Genomic DNA, 18319 nt, shown 5'->3' on the forward strand with positions numbered 1-18319 from the left:
CAACACCATAGTACCCTCCATGCTCATCATTAACCTCGGGGCCCTGGGTCTGAACCCCATCCTGTGCAACTGAGTCCTGGACTTCCTGACAGGCCGCCCCCAGGTGGTGAAGCTAGGCAACAACACCTCCACTTTGCTGATCCTCAACACTGGGGCCCCACAAGGGTGCGTTCTCAGCCCCCTCCTGTACTCCCTGTTCACCCATGACTGCGTGGCCACGCACGCCTCCAACTCAATCATCAAGTTTACAGGCGACAACAGTGGTAGGCCTGCTTCAAGTTCCTCATCGTACACGTCACTGACAATCTGAAATGGTCAGAAAGTGTGGTGAAGGCGCAACAGTGCTTTTTCAACCTCAGGAGGCTTTAGAAATTCTGCTTGGCCCCTAAGACCCTCAAACGTTTACAGACGCACCATTGAGAGCATCCTGTTGGCCTGTATCACCGCCTGGTAGGGCAACTGCACCGTCCGCAACCGCAGGGCTCTCCAGAGGGTGGTGCGGTCTGCCCAACGCATCACCGGGGCAAAACTACCTGTCCTCCAGGACACCTACACCAGCCGATGTCACAGGAAGGACAAGAAGATCATCAAGGTCCTCAGCCACCCGAGCCACGGCCTGTTCATCCCGCTACCATCTAGAAGATCATCAAGGACCTCAGCCACCCAAGCCACGTCCTGTTCACCCTGCTACCATCTAGAAGATCATCAAGGACCTCATCCACCTGGGTCACGGCCTGTTCACCCCGCTACCATCTAGAAGATCATCAAGGACCTCATCCACCTGGGTCACGGCCTGTTCACCCCGCTACCATCTAGAAGATCATCAAGGACCTCATCCACCTGGGTCACGGCCTGTTCACCCTGCTACCATCTAGAAGATCATCAAGGACCTCATCCACCTGGGTCACGGCCTGTTCACCCTGCTACCATCTAGAAGATCATCAAGGACCTCATCCACCTGGGTCACGGCCTGTTCACCCCGCTACCATCTAGAAGATCATCAAGGACCTCAGCCACCTGGGTCACGGCCTGTTCACCCCGCTACCATCTAGAAGATCATCAAGGACCTCAGCCACCCAAGCCACGGCCTGTTCACCCCGCTACCATTCTGAAGGCCAAGTCAGTACAGGAGCATCAAAGGTGGGACAGAGAAACTGAAAAACAGCTTCTATCTCATGGCCATCAGACTTTAAATAGTCACAACTAGCCGGCCTCCACCCAGCACCCTGCCCTGAACTTTAGAGACTGCTGACCTATGTACGTAGACATCGGACACTGGTCACTTTAATAATGTTTACATACCATTTTACCCACTTCATATGTATATACTGTATTCTAGTCAAGGCCATCCTATTCAACTATTGCTGTACATACAGTGCATTCGCAAAGTATTCATACCCCTTGACTTTTTCCACATTTTGTTATGTTAGAGCCTTAAGAAATCTCAATCTACACACAATACCCCATAATGAAATCACACTACCCCCATAATGACATCACACTACCCCCATAATGATGTCACAATACCCCCATAATGATGTCACAATACCCCCATAATGATGTCACAATACCCCCATAATGATGTCACAATACCCCCATAATGATGTCACAATACCCCCATAATGACGTCACAATACCCCCATAATGACAAAGAGAAAACAGGTTTAGATTTTTTTTTACAAACTTATAAAAAAATACCTTGTTTACATTAGTATTCAGACCCTTCGCTATGAGACTAGAAATTGAGCTCAGGTGCATCCTGTTTCCATTGATCATCCTTGAGATGTTTCTACAACTTGATTGGAGTCCAGCTGTGGTAAATTCAATTGATTGGACATGACTTGGAAAGGCACACACCTGTCTATATAAGGTCCCACAGTTGACAGTGCATGTCAGAGCAAAAACCAAACCATGAGGTGGAAGGAATTGACCGTAGAGCTCTGAGACAGGATTGTGGGGTTCTGGGGAAGGGCAGCAAAACATTTCAGCAGCATTGAAGGTCCCCAAGAACACAGTGGTTTCCATAATTCTTAAACTGCAAATGTTTGGTACCACCAAGACTCTTCCTAGTTCTGGCCGCCCGGTCAAACTGAGCAATCGGGGGAGAAGGGCCTTGGTCAGGGAGGTGACCAAGAACCTGATGGTCACTCTGACAGAGCTCCAGAGTTCCTCTGTGGAGATGGGAGAACCTTCCAGAAGGACAACCATCTCTGCACCACTCCACTAATCAGGCCTTTATGGTAGAGTGGCCAGACGGAAGTCACTCCTCAGTAAATGGCACATGACAGCCCGCTTGGAGTTTGCCAAAAGGCACCTAAAGGACTCTAAGACTATGAGAAACAAATTAGCAAACATTTCTAAAAACCTGTTTTCGTTTTGTCATTGGGGTATTGTGAGTAGATAGACGAGGGGAAAAAATGTATGTGATCAATTTTTTAATATATCAACTTGTCTAAGGGTTAGCCTATAGATACTTCACCTAGGGTTATATCAACTTGTCTAAGGGTTAGCCCATAGAGACTTATCCAAGGGTTAGCCCATAGAGACTTCTCCTAGGGTCAGCCCATAGAGACTTCTCCTAGGGTCGGCCCATAGAGACTTCTCCTAGGGTCGGCCTATAGAGACTTCTCCTAGGGTCGGCCCATAGAGACTTCTCCTAGGGTCGGCCCATAGAGACTTCTCCTAGGGTCGGCCCATAGAGACTTCTCCTAGGGTCGGCCCATAGAGACTTCTCCTAGGGTCGGCCCATAGAGACTTCTCCTAGGGTCGGCCCATAGAGACTTCTCCTAGGGTCGGCCCATAGAGACTTCTCCTAGGGTCGGCCCATAGAGACTTCTCCTAGGGTCGGCCCATAGAGACTTCTCCTAGGGTCGGCCCATAGAGACTTCTCCTAGGGTCGGCCCATAGAGACTTCTCCTAGGGTCGGCCCATAGAGACTTCTCCTAGGGTCGGCCCATAGAGACTTCTCCTAGGGTCGGCCCATAGAGACTTCTCCTAGGGTCGGCCCATAGAGACTTCTCCTAGGGTCGGCCCATAGAGACTTCTCCTAGGGTCGGCCCATAGAGACTTCTCCTAGGGTCGGCCCATAGAGACTTCTCCTAGGGTCGGCCCATAGAGACTTCTCCTAGGGTCGGCCCATAGAGACTTCTCCTAGGGTCGGCCTATAGAGACTTCTCCTAGGGTCAGCCCATAGAGACTTCTCCTAGGGTCGGCCCATAGAGACTTCTCCTAGGGTCGGCCCATAGAGACTTCTCCTAGGGTCGGCCCATAGAGACTTCTCCTAGGGTCGGCCCATAGAGACTTCTCCTAGGGTCGGCCCATAGAGACTTCTCCTAGGGTCGGCCCATAGAGACTTCTCCTGTGGGTTATAGACTAATGCAGTAGTTGTGATCTATCCAGCAGACAATTTTTATATATTTTTTTATTTAACTAGGGTAAGTCAGTTAAGAACAAATTCTTATATAGAATGACGGCCTACCCAGGGGACAGTGGGTTAACTGCCTTGTTCAGGGGCAGAATGACATATTTTTACCTTGTCAGCTTAGGGATTCGATCCTGCAACCGTTCGGTAACTGTCCCAACGCTCTAACCACTAGGCTACCTGCCGCCCCAAATGGTGGTGTGGATGTTTCCACTATGTGTCTATCAGGTTTATGGAGCTAAGCTGTTCTTCAACAGACCCGGCCATCTGCCTCCCCCTCACTTCCTGCTGCTGCTCCTCGGGAGAAATGTGTCTCAAATTAGAGCTTCCGCTCCCTCGCTGGGGAGAACAAGGCAGGAAACAGAAAGGGAGAATGAGGGGGGAGTGAGAGAATGAGGTTATTTGGTCTTTTACTAGGATCCCATTAGCTGTTGCAAAAAGCAGAAGCTACTCTTCCTGGGGTCCTCACAAAACAAAAAATAATAAAACATTTAAAGGCACATGTAGCCTACATATCAATACATACACACACTATCTGGGTCCAATAGCCTACATATCAATACACACACACAAACTATCTGGGTCCAATAGCCTACATATCAATACACACACACAAACTATCTGGGTCCAATAGCCTACATATCAATACACACACACAAACTATCTGGGTCCAATAGCCTACATATCAATACACACACACAAACTATCTGGGTCCAATAGCCTACATATCAATACACACACACAAACTATCTGGGTCCAATAGCCTACATATCAATACACACACACAAACTATCTGGGTCCAATAGCCTACATATCAATACACACACACAAACTATCTGGGTCCAATAGCCTACATATCAATACACACACACAAACTATCTGGGTCCAATAGCCTACATATCAATACACACACACAAACTATCTGGGTCCAATAGCCTACATATCAATACACACACACAAACTATCTGGGTCCAATAGCCTACATATCAATACACACACACAAACTATCTGGGTCCAATAGCCTACATATCAATACACACACACAAACTATCTGGGTCCAATAGCCTACATATCAATACACACACACAAACTATCTGGGTCCAATAGCCTACATATCAATACACACACACAAACTATCTGGGTCCAATAGCCTACATATCAATACACACACACAAACTATCTGGGTCCAATAGCCTACATATCAATACACACACACAAACTATCTGGGTCCAATAGCCTACATATCAATACACACACACAAACTATCTGGGTCCAATAGCCTACATATCAATACACACACACAAACTATCTGGGTCCAATAGCCTACATATCAATACACACACACAAACTATCTGGGTCCAATAGCCTACATATCAATACACACACACAAACTATCTGGGTCCAATAGCCTACATATCAATACACACACACAAACTATCTGGGTCCAATAGCCTACATATCAATACACACACACAAACTATCTGGGTCCAATAGCCTACATATCAATACACACACACAAACTATCTGGGTCCAATAGCCTACATATCAATACACACACACAAACTATCTGGGTCCAATAGCCTACATATCAATACACACACACAAACTATCTGGGTCCAATAGCCTACATATCAATACACACACACAAACTATCTGGGTCCAATAGCCTACATATCAATACACACACACAAACTATCTGGGTCCAATAGCCTACATATCAATACACACACACAAACTATCTGGGTCCAATAGCCTACATATCAATACACACACACAAACTATCTGGGTCCAATAGCCTACATATCAATACACACACACAAACTATCTGGGTCCAATAGCCTACATATCAATACACACACACAAACTATCTGGGTCCAATAGCCTACATATCAATACACACACACAAACTATCTGGGTCCAATAGCCTACATATCAATACACACACACAAACTATCTGGGTCCAATAGCCTACATATCAATACACACACACAAACTATCTGGGTCCAATAGCCTACATATCAATACACACACACAAACTATCTGGGTCCAATAGCCTACATATCAATACACACACACAAACTATCTGGGTCCAATAGCCTACATATCAATACACACACACAAACTATCTGGGTCCAATAGCCTACATATCAATACACACACACAAACTATCTGGGTCCAATAGCCTACATATCAATACACACACACAAACTATCTGGGTCCAATAGCCTACATATCAATACACACACACAAACTATCTGGGTCCAATAGCCTACATATCAATACACACACACAAACTATCTGGGTCCAATAGCCTACATATCAATACACACACACAAACTATCTGGGTCCAATAGCCTACATATCAATACACACACACAAACTATCTGGGTCCAATAGCCTACATATCAATACACACACACAAACTATCTGGGTCCAATAGCCTACATATCAATACACACACACAAACTATCTGGGTCCAATAGCCTACATATCAATACACACACACAAACTATCTGGGTCCAATAGCCTACATATCAATACACACACACAAACTATCTGGGTCCAATAGCCTACATATCAATACACACACACAAACTATCTGGGTCCAATAGCCTACATATCAATACACACACACAAACTATCTGGGTCCAATAGCCTACATATCAATACACACACACAAACTATCTGGGTCCAATAGCCTACATATCAATACACACACACAAACTATCTGGGTCCAATAGCCTACATATCAATACACACACACAAACTATCTGGGTCCAATAGCCTACATATCAATACACACACACAAACTATCTGGGTCCAATAGCCTACATATCAATACACACACACAAACTATCTGGGTCCAATAGCCTACATATCAATACACACACACAAACTATCTGGGTCCAATAGCCTACATATCAATACACACACACAAACTATCTGGGTCCAATAGCCTACATATCAATACACACACACAAACTATCTGGGTCCAATAGCCTACATATCAATACACACACACAAACTATCTGGGTCCAATAGCCTACATATCAATACACACACACAAACTATCTGGGTCCAATAGCCTACATATCAATACACACACACAAACTATCTGGGTCCAATAGCCTACATATCAATACACACACACAAACTATCTGGGTCCAATAGCCTACATATCAATACACACACACAAACTATCTGGGTCCAATAGCCTACATATCAATACACACACACAAACTATCTGGGTCCAATAGCCTACATATCAATACACACACACAAACTATCTGGGTCCAATAGCCTACATATCAATACACACACACAAACTATCTGGGTCCAATAGCCTACATATCAATACACACACACAAACTATCTGGGTCCAATAGCCTACATATCAATACACACACACAAACTATCTGGGTCCAATAGCCTACATATCAATACACACACACAAACTATCTGGGTCCAATAGCCTACATATCAATACACACACACAAACTATCTGGGTCCAATAGCCTACATATCAATACACACACACAAACTATCTGGGTCCAATAGCCTACATATCAATACACACACACAAACTATCTGGGTCCAATAGCCTACATATCAATACACACACACAAACTATCTGGGTCCAATAGCCTACATATCAATACACACACAAACTATCTGGGTCCAATAGCCTACATATCAATACACACACAAACTATCTGGTCCAATAGCCTACATATCAATACACACACAAACTATCTGGGTCCAATAGCCTACATATCAATACACACACAAACTATCTGGTCCAATAGCCTACATATCAATACACACACACTATCTGGGTCCAATAGCCTACATATCAATACACACAAACTATCTGGGTCCAATAGCCTACATATCAATACACACACACAAACTATCTGGGTCCAACAGCCTACATATCAATACACACACACAAACTATCTGGTCCAATAGCCTACATATCAATACACACACACAAACTATCTGGTCCAATAGGGGAGAGGCGTTGGGCCGTGAGGTGTTGCTTTATCTGTTTTTTAAACCAGGTTTGCTGTTTATCTGAGCAACATGAGATGGAACAGAGGTCCCTGCAGTAATGGCTCTATATAATACTGTACGCTTTCTTGAATTTGTTCTGGATTTGGGGACTGTGAAAAGACCCCTGGTGGCATGTCTGGTGGGGTAAGTGTGTGTGTAAGTTGACTATGCAAACAATTTTGGATTTTCAACACATTAATGTTTCTTATAAAAAGAAGAAGTGATGCAGTCAGTCTCTCCTCAACTCTTAGCCAAGAGAGACTGGCATGCATAGTATTAATATCAGCCCTCTGATTACAATGAAGAGCAAGACGTGATGCTCTGTTCTGGGCCAGCTGCAGCTTAACTAGGTCTTTCCTTGCAGCACTGGATCACACGACTGGACAATAATCAAGATAAGATAAAACTAGAGCCTGCAGGACATGCTTTGTGGACATTTTCAGAGTCAGCTGAGGTTTAGAACTTAGGGAATTATTTTTTTTACCAAACACTATACTTTTAGTTTTAAGAATGTTCAGGACTAGTTTATGACTAGCCAGCCACTCTTTGTTTAGGATTGCAGTAGTTTACCTAGCTGTAGTTGCTCGTCAGCATACATATACACACACAGACTTTGTTTAATGCCAGTAGCAGGTCATTAATAAAAATGTACAAATGTAAAAGGGCCAAGAGAGCTGCCCTGCGGTACACCACACTCTACATGTTTAACATTAGAGAAGCTTCTACTAAAGAAAACCCTTTGAGTTCTATTAGATAGATAGATAGATAGATAGATAGATAGATAGATAGATAGATAGATAGATAGATAGATAGATAGATAGATAGATAGATAGATAGATTGTGGATTCAGAGCTGAGGTTGAAAAGTCATAACACGTACGTTTTTTTTAACAACAACAATAATATCAAAGGCTGATCCGGAAATCTAACAGTACAAGCTCCCACAATCATCTTGTTATCGATTTCTTTCAACCAATCATCAGTCATTTGTGTCAGTGCCAGTACATGTCGAGTGCCCTTCTCTATAAGCATGCTGAATGTCTGTTGTTCATTTGTTTACAGAGAAATAGCATTGCATTTGGTCAAAAATAATTTTATCCAACAATTTGCTAACACCTGGCATAGGTCTGCTGTTAGAACCAGTAAAGGCTGCTTTACCACTCTTGGGTAGCGGAATAACTTTGGCTTCCCTCCACACCTGAGGACAAAGACTTTCCTCTCGGCCCAGATTAAAGATATGACAGATAGGAGAGGCTATAGAGTCAGATACCATCCTCAGTAACTCTCCATCTAAAGTTGTCAATGCCAGGAGGTTTGTCATTATTGATCGATAACAATAAATTGTTCCACCTCTCCCACACTAACTTTATGAAATACTAAATTACAATGATTTTCTTTCATTACTTGTTATTTTATGCATGAATATGATGACTCACTGTTTATTGTGGGCATTTCCTGCCTAAGTTTGCCCACTTTGCCAATTAAGTAATCATTCATATAATTGACAACATCAAAAGGTTTTGTGGTAAATGAGCCATCTGATTCAATGAAAGAGTTAAATCATTCATATACTTGGTAATTTATCTTTTTGTTCAGTTTAAGTCACATAATTTCTCAAATTTACAGTAAGTTAACCTACACCATACAGCTTTCAAATTCCTCATCATTCCACAGGGCCTTAACAGTTATAACAAGACAGTTTTAATAGGTGCTGGAATATAATAATAAACATTAATTCATATATCATAATTCAATAACTGGAGGAAACACCATGGACGTTTCAAACTGCAGCGTCTGAATGTTCCTCAGCAGACCAAGAAACAGGGAGGGTGAGAACGACGAAAGGACAGGGTCAACAGAAAGGGAGAAGGAGAGGGTAGGGAGAGGGTGGGGGGAGGAAAACAGAAAGGGAGAAGGAGAGGGTAGGGAGAGGGTGGGGGGAGGAAAACAGAAAGGGAGAAGGAGAGGGTAGGGAGAGGGGGGGAGGAAAACAGAAAGGGAGAAGGAGAGGGTAGGGAGAGGGGGGGAGGAAAACAGAAGGAGAGGGTAGGGAGAGGGTGGGGGGAGGAAAACAGAAAGGGAGAAGGAGAGGGTGGGGAGAGGGGGGGGGAGAAAAACAGAAAGGGAGAAGGAGAGGGTAGGGAGAGGGGGGGAGGAAAACAGAAGGAGAGGGTAGGGAGAGGGGGGGAGGAAAACAGAAAGGGAGAAGGAGAGGGTGGGGAGAGGGGGGGAGGAAAACAGAAGGAGAGGGTAGGGAGAGGGGGGGAGGAAAACAGAAGGAGAGGGTAGGGAGAGGGGGGGAGGAAAACAGAAGGAGAGGGTAGGGAGAGGGGGGGAGGAAAACAGAAGGAGAGGGTAGGGAGAGGGGGGGAGGAAAACTGAAGGAGAGGGTAGGGAGAGGGGGGGAGGAAAACAGAAGGAGAGGGTAGGGAGAGGGGGGGAGGAAAACAGAAGGAGAGGGTAGGGAGAGGGGGGGAGGAAAACAGAAGGAGAGGGTAGGGAGAGGGGGGGAGGAAAACAGAAGGAGAGGGTAGGGAGAGGGGGGGAGGAAAACAGAAGGAGAGGGTAGGGAGAGGGGGGGAGGAAAACAGAAGGAGAGGGTAGGGAGAGGGGGGGAGGAAAACAGAAGGAGAGGGTAGGGAGAGGGGGGGAGGAAAACAGAAGGAGAGGGTAGGGAGAGGGGGGGGAGGAAAACAGAAGGAGAGGGTAGGGAGAGGGGGGGAGGAAAACTGAAAGGGAGAAGGAGAGGGTAGGGAGAGGGGGGGAGGAAAACAGAAGGAGAGGGTAGGGAGAGGGGGGGAGGAAAACAGAAGGAGAGGGTAGGGAGAGGGGGGGAGGAAAACTGAAGGAGAGGGTAGGGAGAGGAGGAAAACAGAAGGAGAGGGTAGGGAGAGGGGGGGAGGAAAACAGAAGGAGAGGGTAGGGAGAGGGGGGGAGGAAAACAGAAGGAGAGGGTAGGGAGAGGGGGGGAGGAAAACAGAAGGAGAGGGTAGGGAGAGGGGGGGGAGGAAAACAGAAGGAGAGGGTAGGGAGAGGGGGGGAGGAAAACAGAAGGAGAGGGTAGGGAGAGGGGGGGGAGGAAAACAGAAGGAGAGGGTAGGGAGAGGGGGGGGAGGAAAACAGAAGGAGAGGGTAGGGAGAGGGGGGGAGGAAAACAGAAGGAGAGGGTAGGGAGAGGGGGGGAGGAAAACAGAAGGAGAGGGTAGGGAGAGGGGGGGAGGAAAACAGAAGGAGAGGGTAGGGAGAGGGGGGGAGGAAAACAGAAGGAGAGGGTAGGGAGAGGGGGGGAGGAAAACAGAAGGAGAGGGTAGGGAGAGGGGGGGAGGAAAACAGAAGGAGAGGGTAGGGAGAGGGGGGGAGGAAAACAGAAGGAGAGGGTAGGGAGAGGGGGGGAGGAAAACAGAAGGAGAGGGTAGGGAGAGGGGGGGAGGAAAACAGAAGGAGAGGGTAGGGAGAGGGGGGGAGGAAAACAGAAGGAGAGGGTAGGGAGAGGGGGGGAGGAAAACAGAAGGAGAGGGTAGGGAGAGGGGGGGAGGAAAACAGAAGGAGAGGGTAGGGAGAGGGGGGGAGGAAAACAGAAGGAGAGGGTAGGGAGAGGGGGGGAGGAAAACAGAAGGAGAGGGTAGGGAGAGGGGGGGAGGAAAACAGAAGGAGAGGGTAGGGAGAGGGGGGGAGGAAAACAGAAGGAGAGGGTAGGGAGAGGGGGGGAGGAAAACAGAAGGAGAGGGTAGGGAGAGGGGGGGAGGAAAACAGAAGGAGAGGGTAGGGAGAGGGGGGGAGGAAAACAGAAGGAGAGGGTAGGGAGAGGGGGGGAGGAAAACAGAAGGAGAGGGTAGGGAGAGGGGGGGAGGAAAACAGAAGGAGAGGGTAGGGAGAGGGGGGGAGGAAAACAGAAGGAGAGGGTAGGGAGAGGGGGGGAGGAAAACAGAAGGAGAGGGTAGGGAGAGGGGGGGAGGAAAACAGAAGGAGAGGGTAGGGAGAGGGGGGGGAAGAAAAAAGGAGGAGAGGGTAGGGAGAGGGGGGGAGGAAAACTGAAAGGGAGAAGGAGAGGGTAGGGAGAGGGGGGGAGGAAAACAGAAGGAGAGGGTAGGGAGAGGGGGGGAGGAAAACAGAAGGAGAGGGTAGGGAGAGGGGGGGAGGAAAACAGAAGGAGAGGGTAGGGAGAGGGGGGGGAGGAAAACAGAAGGAGAGGGTAGGGAGAGGGGGGGAGGAAAACAGAAGGAGAGGGTAGGGAGAGGGGGGGAGGAAAACAGAAGGAGAGGGTAGGGAGAGGGGGGGAGGAAAACAGAAGGAGAGGGTAGGGAGAGGGGGGGGAAGAAAAAAGGAGGAGAGGGTAGGGAGAGGGGGGGAGGAAAACTGAAAGGGAGAAGGAGAGGGTAGGGAGAGGGGGGGAGGAAAACAGAAGGAGAGGGTAGGGAGAGGGGGGGAGGAAAACAGAAGGAGAGGGTAGGGAGAGGGGGGGAGGAAAACAGAAGGAGAGGGTAGGGAGAGGGGGGGAGGAAAACAGAAGGAGAGGGTAGGGAGAGGGGGGGAGGAAAACAGAAGGAGAGGGTAGGGAGAGGGGGGGAGGAAAACAGAAGGAGAGGGTAGGGAGAGGGGGGGAGGAAAACAGAAGGAGAGGGTAGGGAGAGGGGGGGAGGAAAACAGAAGGAGAGGGTAGGGAGAGGGGGGGAGGAAAACAGAAGGAGAGGGTAGGGAGAGGGGGGGGAGGAAAACAGAAGGAGAGGGTAGGGAGAGGGGGGGAGGAAAACAGAAGGAGAGGGTAGGGAGAGGGGGGGAGGAAAACAGAAGGAGAGGGTAGGGAGAGGGGGGGAGGAAAACAGAAGGAGAGGGTAGGGAGAGGGGGGGAGGAAAACAGAAGGAGAGGGTAGGGAGAGGGGGGGAGGAAAACAGAAGGAGAGGGTAGGGAGAGGGGGGGAGGAAAACAGAAGGAGAGGGTAGGGAGAGGGGGGGAGGAAAACAGAAGGAGAGGGTAGGGAGAGGGGGGGAGGAAAACAGAAGGAGAGGGTAGGGAGAGGGGGGGAGGAAAACAGAAGGAGAGGGTAGGGAGAGGGGGGGAGGAAAACAGAAAGGGAGAGAACCAGGCTCCTAATGATTGTAATGTTTAACCACCTAAAAGTTCTGATAGTTTAGTTAGCAGGTATGTAAGGTTTTAATGAGCTCCTCTCATCAAACATCTAGCCTGTATCTTTACCACAACTAGGCCCAACCAGCTTGCTCTCTCTCTCTCACACACCACAGAGAGAGAAGGTAGAGCAGTTATTGCTCTACAGTAAAGTGTGGGATTACTAAACCATCAGGCCCTTTGAAGAAGAATTGTAGCAGTGAGGAGACGAGGGTAAGGGGAGGAGAGGAGACGAGGGTAAAGAGAGAGGAGGGGAGGGTAAAGAGAGAGGAGGGGAGGGTAAAGAGAGAGGAGGGGAGGGTAAAGAGAGGGGAGGGGAGGGTAAAGAGAGAGGAGGGGAGGGTAAAGAGAGAGGAGGGGAGGGTAAAGAGAGAGGAGGGGAGGGTAAAGAGAGAGGAGGGGAGGGTAAAGAGAGAGGAGGGGAGGGTAAAGAGAGAGGAGGGGAGGGTAAAGAGAGAGGAGGGGAGGGTAAAGAGAGAGGAGACGAGGGTAAAGAGAGAGGAGACGAGGGTAAAGAGAGAGGAGACGAGGGTAAAGAGAGAGGAGACGAGGGTAAAGAGAGAGGAGGGGAGGGTAAAGAGAGAGGAGGGGAGGGTAAAGAGAGAGGAGGGGAGGGTAAAGAGAGAGGAGGGGAGGGTAAAGAGAGAGGAGACGAGGGTAAAGAGAGAGGAGACGAGGGTAAAGAGAGAGGAGGGGAGGGTAAAGAGAGAGGAGGGGAGGGTAAAGAGAGAGGAGGGGAGGGTAAAGAGAGAGGAGGGGAGGGTAAAGAGAGAGGAGGGGAGGGTAAAGAGAGAGGAGGGGAGGGTAAAGAGAGAGGAGGGGAGGGTAAAGAGAGAGGAGACGAGGGTAAAGAGAGAGGAGACGAGGGTAAAGAGAGAGGAGACGAGGGTAAAGAGAGAGGAGGGGAGGGTAAAGAGAGAGGAGGGGAGGGTAAAGAGAGAGGAGGGGAGGGTAAAGAGAGAGGAGGGGAGGGTAAAGAGAGAGGAGACGAGGGTAAAGAGAGAGGAGGGGAGGGTAAAGAGAGAGGAGGGGAGGGTAAAGAGAGAGGAGGGGAGGGTAAAGAGAGAGGAGGGGAGGGTAAAGAGAGAGGAGGGGAGGGTAAAGAGAGAGGAGAGGAGGGTAAAGAGAGAGGAGGGGAGGGTAAAGAGAGAGGAGAGGAGGGTAAAGAGAGAGGAGGGGAGGGTAAAGAGAGAGGAGACGAGGGTAAAGAGAGAGGAGGGGAGGGTAAAGAGAGAGGAGACGAGGGTAAAGAGAGAGGAGACGAGGGTAAAGAGAGAGGAGACGAGGGTAAAGAGAGAGGAGACGAGGGTAAAGAGAGAGGAGACGAGGGTAAAGAGAGAGGAGGGGAGGGTAAAGAGAGAGGAGGGGAGGGTAAAGAGAGAGGAGGGGAGGGTAAAGAGAGAGGAGGGGAGGGTAAAGAGAGAGGAGGGGAGGGTAAAGAGAGAGGAGGGGAGGGTAAAGAGAGAGGAGGGGAGGGTAAAGAGAGAGGAGGGGAGGGTAAAGAGAGAGGAGGGGAGGGTAAAGAGAGAGGAGGGGAGGGTAAAGAGAGGGGAGGGGAGGGTAAAGAGAGAGGAGGGGAGGGTAAAGAGAGGGGAGGGGAGGGTAAAGAGAGAGGAGGGGAGGGTAAAGAGAGAGGAGACGAGGGTAAAGAGAGAGGAGACGAGGGTAAAGAGAGAGGAGACGAGGGTAAAGAGAGAGGAGGGGAGGGTAAAGAGAGAGGAGACGAGGGTAAAGAGAGAGGAGACGAGGGTAAAGAGAGAGGAGACGAGGGTAAAGAGAGAGGAGACGAGGGTAAAGAGAGAGGAGGGGAGGGTAAAGAGAGAGGAGGGGAGGGTAAAGAGAGAGGAGGGGAGGGTAAAGAGAGAGGAGGGGAGGGTAAAGAGAGAGGAGGGGAGGGTAAAGAGAGAGGAGGGGAGGGTAAAGAGAGAGGAGGGGAGGGTAAAGAGAGAGGAGGGGAGGGGGAGGACTGTCCCACAAACCAGGGACCCTCCAAGCAGGGACCCTCCCTGGGCTACAGGGGAGCCTGACGACTAGCCCCCGTAAATTACATGTCCTCTACGGACTGAAACCCACGAGCCTGGCTTACTGCTTAGTCATCTCACCGAATACTCCTGTTCAGTTCCAAAACATGGATAAGAACGATCCAGTAAAACTGCAGCACTACAGCCCACTATAGACCACAAGACTACAGCCCACTATAGACCACAAGACTACAGCCCACTATAGACCACAAGACTACAGCCCACTATAGACCACAAGACTACAGCCCACTATAGACCACAAGACTACAGCCCACTATAGACCACAAGACTACAGCCCACTATAGACCACAAGACTACAGCCCACTATAGACTACAAACTACAGCCCACTATAGACTACAGCCCACTATAGACTACAAACTACAGCCCACTCCAGTGTAGTGTACAAGTAGAGAAAAATGAAGTAGGATTACAGAGGGTCGTGTGTGTGTGTGTGTGTGTGTGTGTGTGTGTGTGTGTGTGTGTGTGTGTGTGTGTGTGTTAGGCTGCAATCCCAGGCTTTAGCATCAGGCTTTCCGACTCATATCCGCCCTGTTTTACCAGCTCGGTTAAAAACAATTCATACAGCACCAACTAACTATATATGAATGACCTAAACACACAACACTGCTGCTCTCTCACACTGTGTAATAGTCCCTAAACCAGACAGAAATCAGAGAGAGAGGGAGGAAGAAGGACAGGAAAACAAATACTGAACTTCAAAAACTCTCTTTTTCTAAGTAAAAAAAAATCACACCAGAAACATTTGTCCAGAAAGCCAGAGTATCTGGGTAAGACCAGAAATGCTAAAACTCACGGAAAAAGTGCTTGAAGAGGTTAGCCATGTTCATTTTGGGCGCTCCCCTTCTCTCTCTCTCGCCCCCGGCCTCTCTCTCTCGCCCCTGGCCCGTCTCTCTCTCGCGGCCTCTCTCTCTCTCCACTACAGCGTTATTCTCTGTGAATAACCAGAGAGAGGAACAGGAACAGGACAGGCAGCCCACTCCCTGGACATGTGACCTGACACAGCCAATAGAGAGCAAGGAGAGAGGCTTCAGCCAACTGCCTGCTGAGCCCAGTACAGACTTCTCAGAGGGAGGACACAGAGAGAGAGAGAGAGAGAGAGACAGAGACAGAGACAGAGACAGAGACAGAGACAGAGAGAGAGAGAGAGAGAGAGAGAGAGAGAGAGAGAGAGAGAGAGAGAGAGAGAGAGAGAGAGAGAGAGAGTGTGTGTGTGCGCCAGTCAGCTTGTCAGTCTGAACGTTAGCTAGTCAGCGAGTCAGGACTCTGTGCTCCAGTTGCCTGTAGAGACTCATAGCAACCATCTGCAGACACAACATGACACACACACACACACCCAACACACCCCCCAACACACACACACACACACCCCCTCTAGTGGTCCCCAGTTCCCCTCTAGTGGTCCCCAGTTCCCCTCTAGTGGTCCCCAGTTCCCCTCTAGTGGTCCCCAGTTCCCCTCTAGTGGTCCCCAGTTCCCCTCTAGTGGTCCCCAGTTCCCCTCTAGTGGTCCCCAGTTCCCCTCTAGTGGTCCCCAGTTCCCCTCTAGTGGTCCCCAGTTCCCCTCTAGTGGTCCCCAGTTCCCCTCTAGTGGTCCCCAGTTCCCCTCTAGTGGTCCCCAGTTCCCCTCTAGTGGTCCCCAGTTCCCCTCTATATAACCTGTTGAGTAAAGATGCCTTTCTCAGTCAGAAAGCAAGCGGAGATCTCCATTTAAAATGGAACGCTGACCAAACACAAACAGTTCTGTAGTAAGCCTGGTACATCATCACAGCATAGTGGCTATATGCCTGGCCTGCCAAGATTGTTCTCCTCAGACCATATTATATTTCAAAACATAAAGCTTTGAATAAAAAAAATAGATTCATTCATTTTATCCACCAGCCACTGCGGCAGGTAGATTTTTCTCTCAGATTTTATTTTTAAACCAGGCCAAATCATTTGTGTGTCATTCTTACAGCAAAAAGCAATGCTTTGTCATGTTTCTAAAACAAGACATAGTAAGAAGTGATGTGGTATATTTTATTTACCCGAGTCTTTTAGCCTAAATATCACAGATGAGACAAGTGTTCAGCTGCCCACTTAAAAAGGGCAGGAGGATGCTGTGGCGACCAAACACAGCGTGGGCCTGCCAGCGTGTGGGCCTGCCAGCGTGTGGGCCTGCCAGCGTGTGGGCCTGCCAGCGTGTGGGCCTGCCAGCGTGTGGGCCTGCCAGCGTGTGGGCCTGCCAGCGTGTGGGCCTGCCAGCGTGTGGGCCTGCCAGCGTGTGGGCCTGCCAGCGTGTGGGCCTGCCAGCGTGTGGGCCTGCCAGCGTGTGGACCTGCCAGCGTGTGGGCCTGCCAGCGTGTGGGCCTGCCAGCGTGTGGGCCTGCCAGCGTGTGGGCCTGCCAGCGTGTGGGCCTGCCAGCGTGTGGGCCTGCCAGCGTGTGGGCCTGCCAACGTGTGGGCCTGCCAGCGAGATATGACAACTTGACTAGTAGCCGACGAGTCTTCACTGAAGCATTTAAAACCAACCTAGCTTGTGAACAAAACAATGCAAATAGCCGACAAAAAAGGGACCAAAAAAAAACAGTTCACTTTAGTAGACTTTTGAATAAATAAATAAAATAAATGAATTACAACTTTTATGCCTGCGCAGCGCTTCTAAAAATGAATCTTGAGATAAATCGCAGCTCCCCAGACCAGGCATGTAGTCGCATGTCACGTGGGGTGGGTCAGGACTCAGTGAGAGCCTTTGTGCTGTGTGTGTGTGTGTGTGTGTGTGTGTGTGTGTGTGTGTGTGTGTGTGTGCGTGCGTGTACGTTTAGGGTTTCCTGGGTTTGGGTAGATCTGGTTTTGACGCTAAGCAGCCAGGATACCACACACACACACACACACACACACACACATCACCACCTAGACCACTAGACACATCAATACAAACAGGAAATGAGAACTATGGGACATAGGAATGGAAGCTTCTTTTTAGTCATTTAACAGACATTCTAATCCAGAGCGATTTACAGCAGTAATTAGGGTGACGTGCCTTTTTCACCTCGTTGGCCTGATTCAAACCAGCAACATATCTGCCAGCCTATAAGTATTGAGACTGAAGGAGGAAACACAGGGACAACACCACCAAGCAGGAGAGAGAGAGAGTCTGGAGGGGACAACACCACCAAGCAGGAGAGAGAGAGAGAGAGAGAGAGAGAGTCTGGAGGGGACAACACCACCAAGCAGGAGAGAGAGAGAGAGTCTGGAGGGGACAACACCACCAAGCAGGAGAGAGAGAGAGTCTGGAGGGGACAACACCACCAAGCAGGAGAGAGAGAGAGAGAGTCTGGAGGGGGACAACACCACCAAGCAGGAGAGAGAGAGAGAGAGTCTGGAGGGGGACAACACCACCAAGCAGGAGAGAGAGAGAGTCTGGAGGGGACAACACCACCAAGCAGGAGAGAGAGAGAGAGAGAGAGAGTCTGGAGGGGACAACACCACCAAGCAGGAGAGAGAGAGAGAGAGAGAGAGAGAGAGAGAGTCTGGAGGGGGACAACACCACCAAGCAGGAGAGAGAGAGAGTCTGGAGGGGACAACACCACCAAGCAGGAGAGAGAGAGAGAGTCTGGAGGGGACAACACCACCAAGCAGGAGAGAGAGAGAGTCTGGAGGGGACAACACCACCAAGCAGGAGAGAGAGAGAGAGAGAGAGAG

At 49.1% G+C, this 18319-nt stretch overlaps 1 protein-coding gene across 2 annotated transcripts in view; it reads right to left on the bottom strand.

The window, feature by feature from the left end:
• LOC106595272 (SH2/SH3 adapter protein Nck1) overlaps positions 1–18319 on the bottom strand; it is a 70969-nt gene that overhangs the window by 21194 nt on the left and 31456 nt on the right. The window contains exon 1 of one of the 2 annotated variants that reach the window (XM_045710732.2): positions 15435–15717. The exons of the other annotated variant lie outside the window; for it this stretch is intronic. Within the exon in view, the coding sequence (XP_045566688.1) occupies positions 15435–15468 (34 nt within the window). The 5' untranslated portion in view covers positions 15469–15717. Of the gene's footprint in view, positions 1–15434; positions 15718–18319 lie in introns of those variants that run through there. 2 annotated transcript variants of the gene reach the window in all.

The sequence above is a fragment of the Salmo salar genome, chromosome 29 (genome assembly GCF_965601325.2).
Source record: "Salmo salar chromosome 29, fSalSal1, whole genome shotgun sequence".
NCBI lineage: Eukaryota > Metazoa > Chordata > Actinopteri > Salmoniformes > Salmonidae > Salmo > Salmo salar.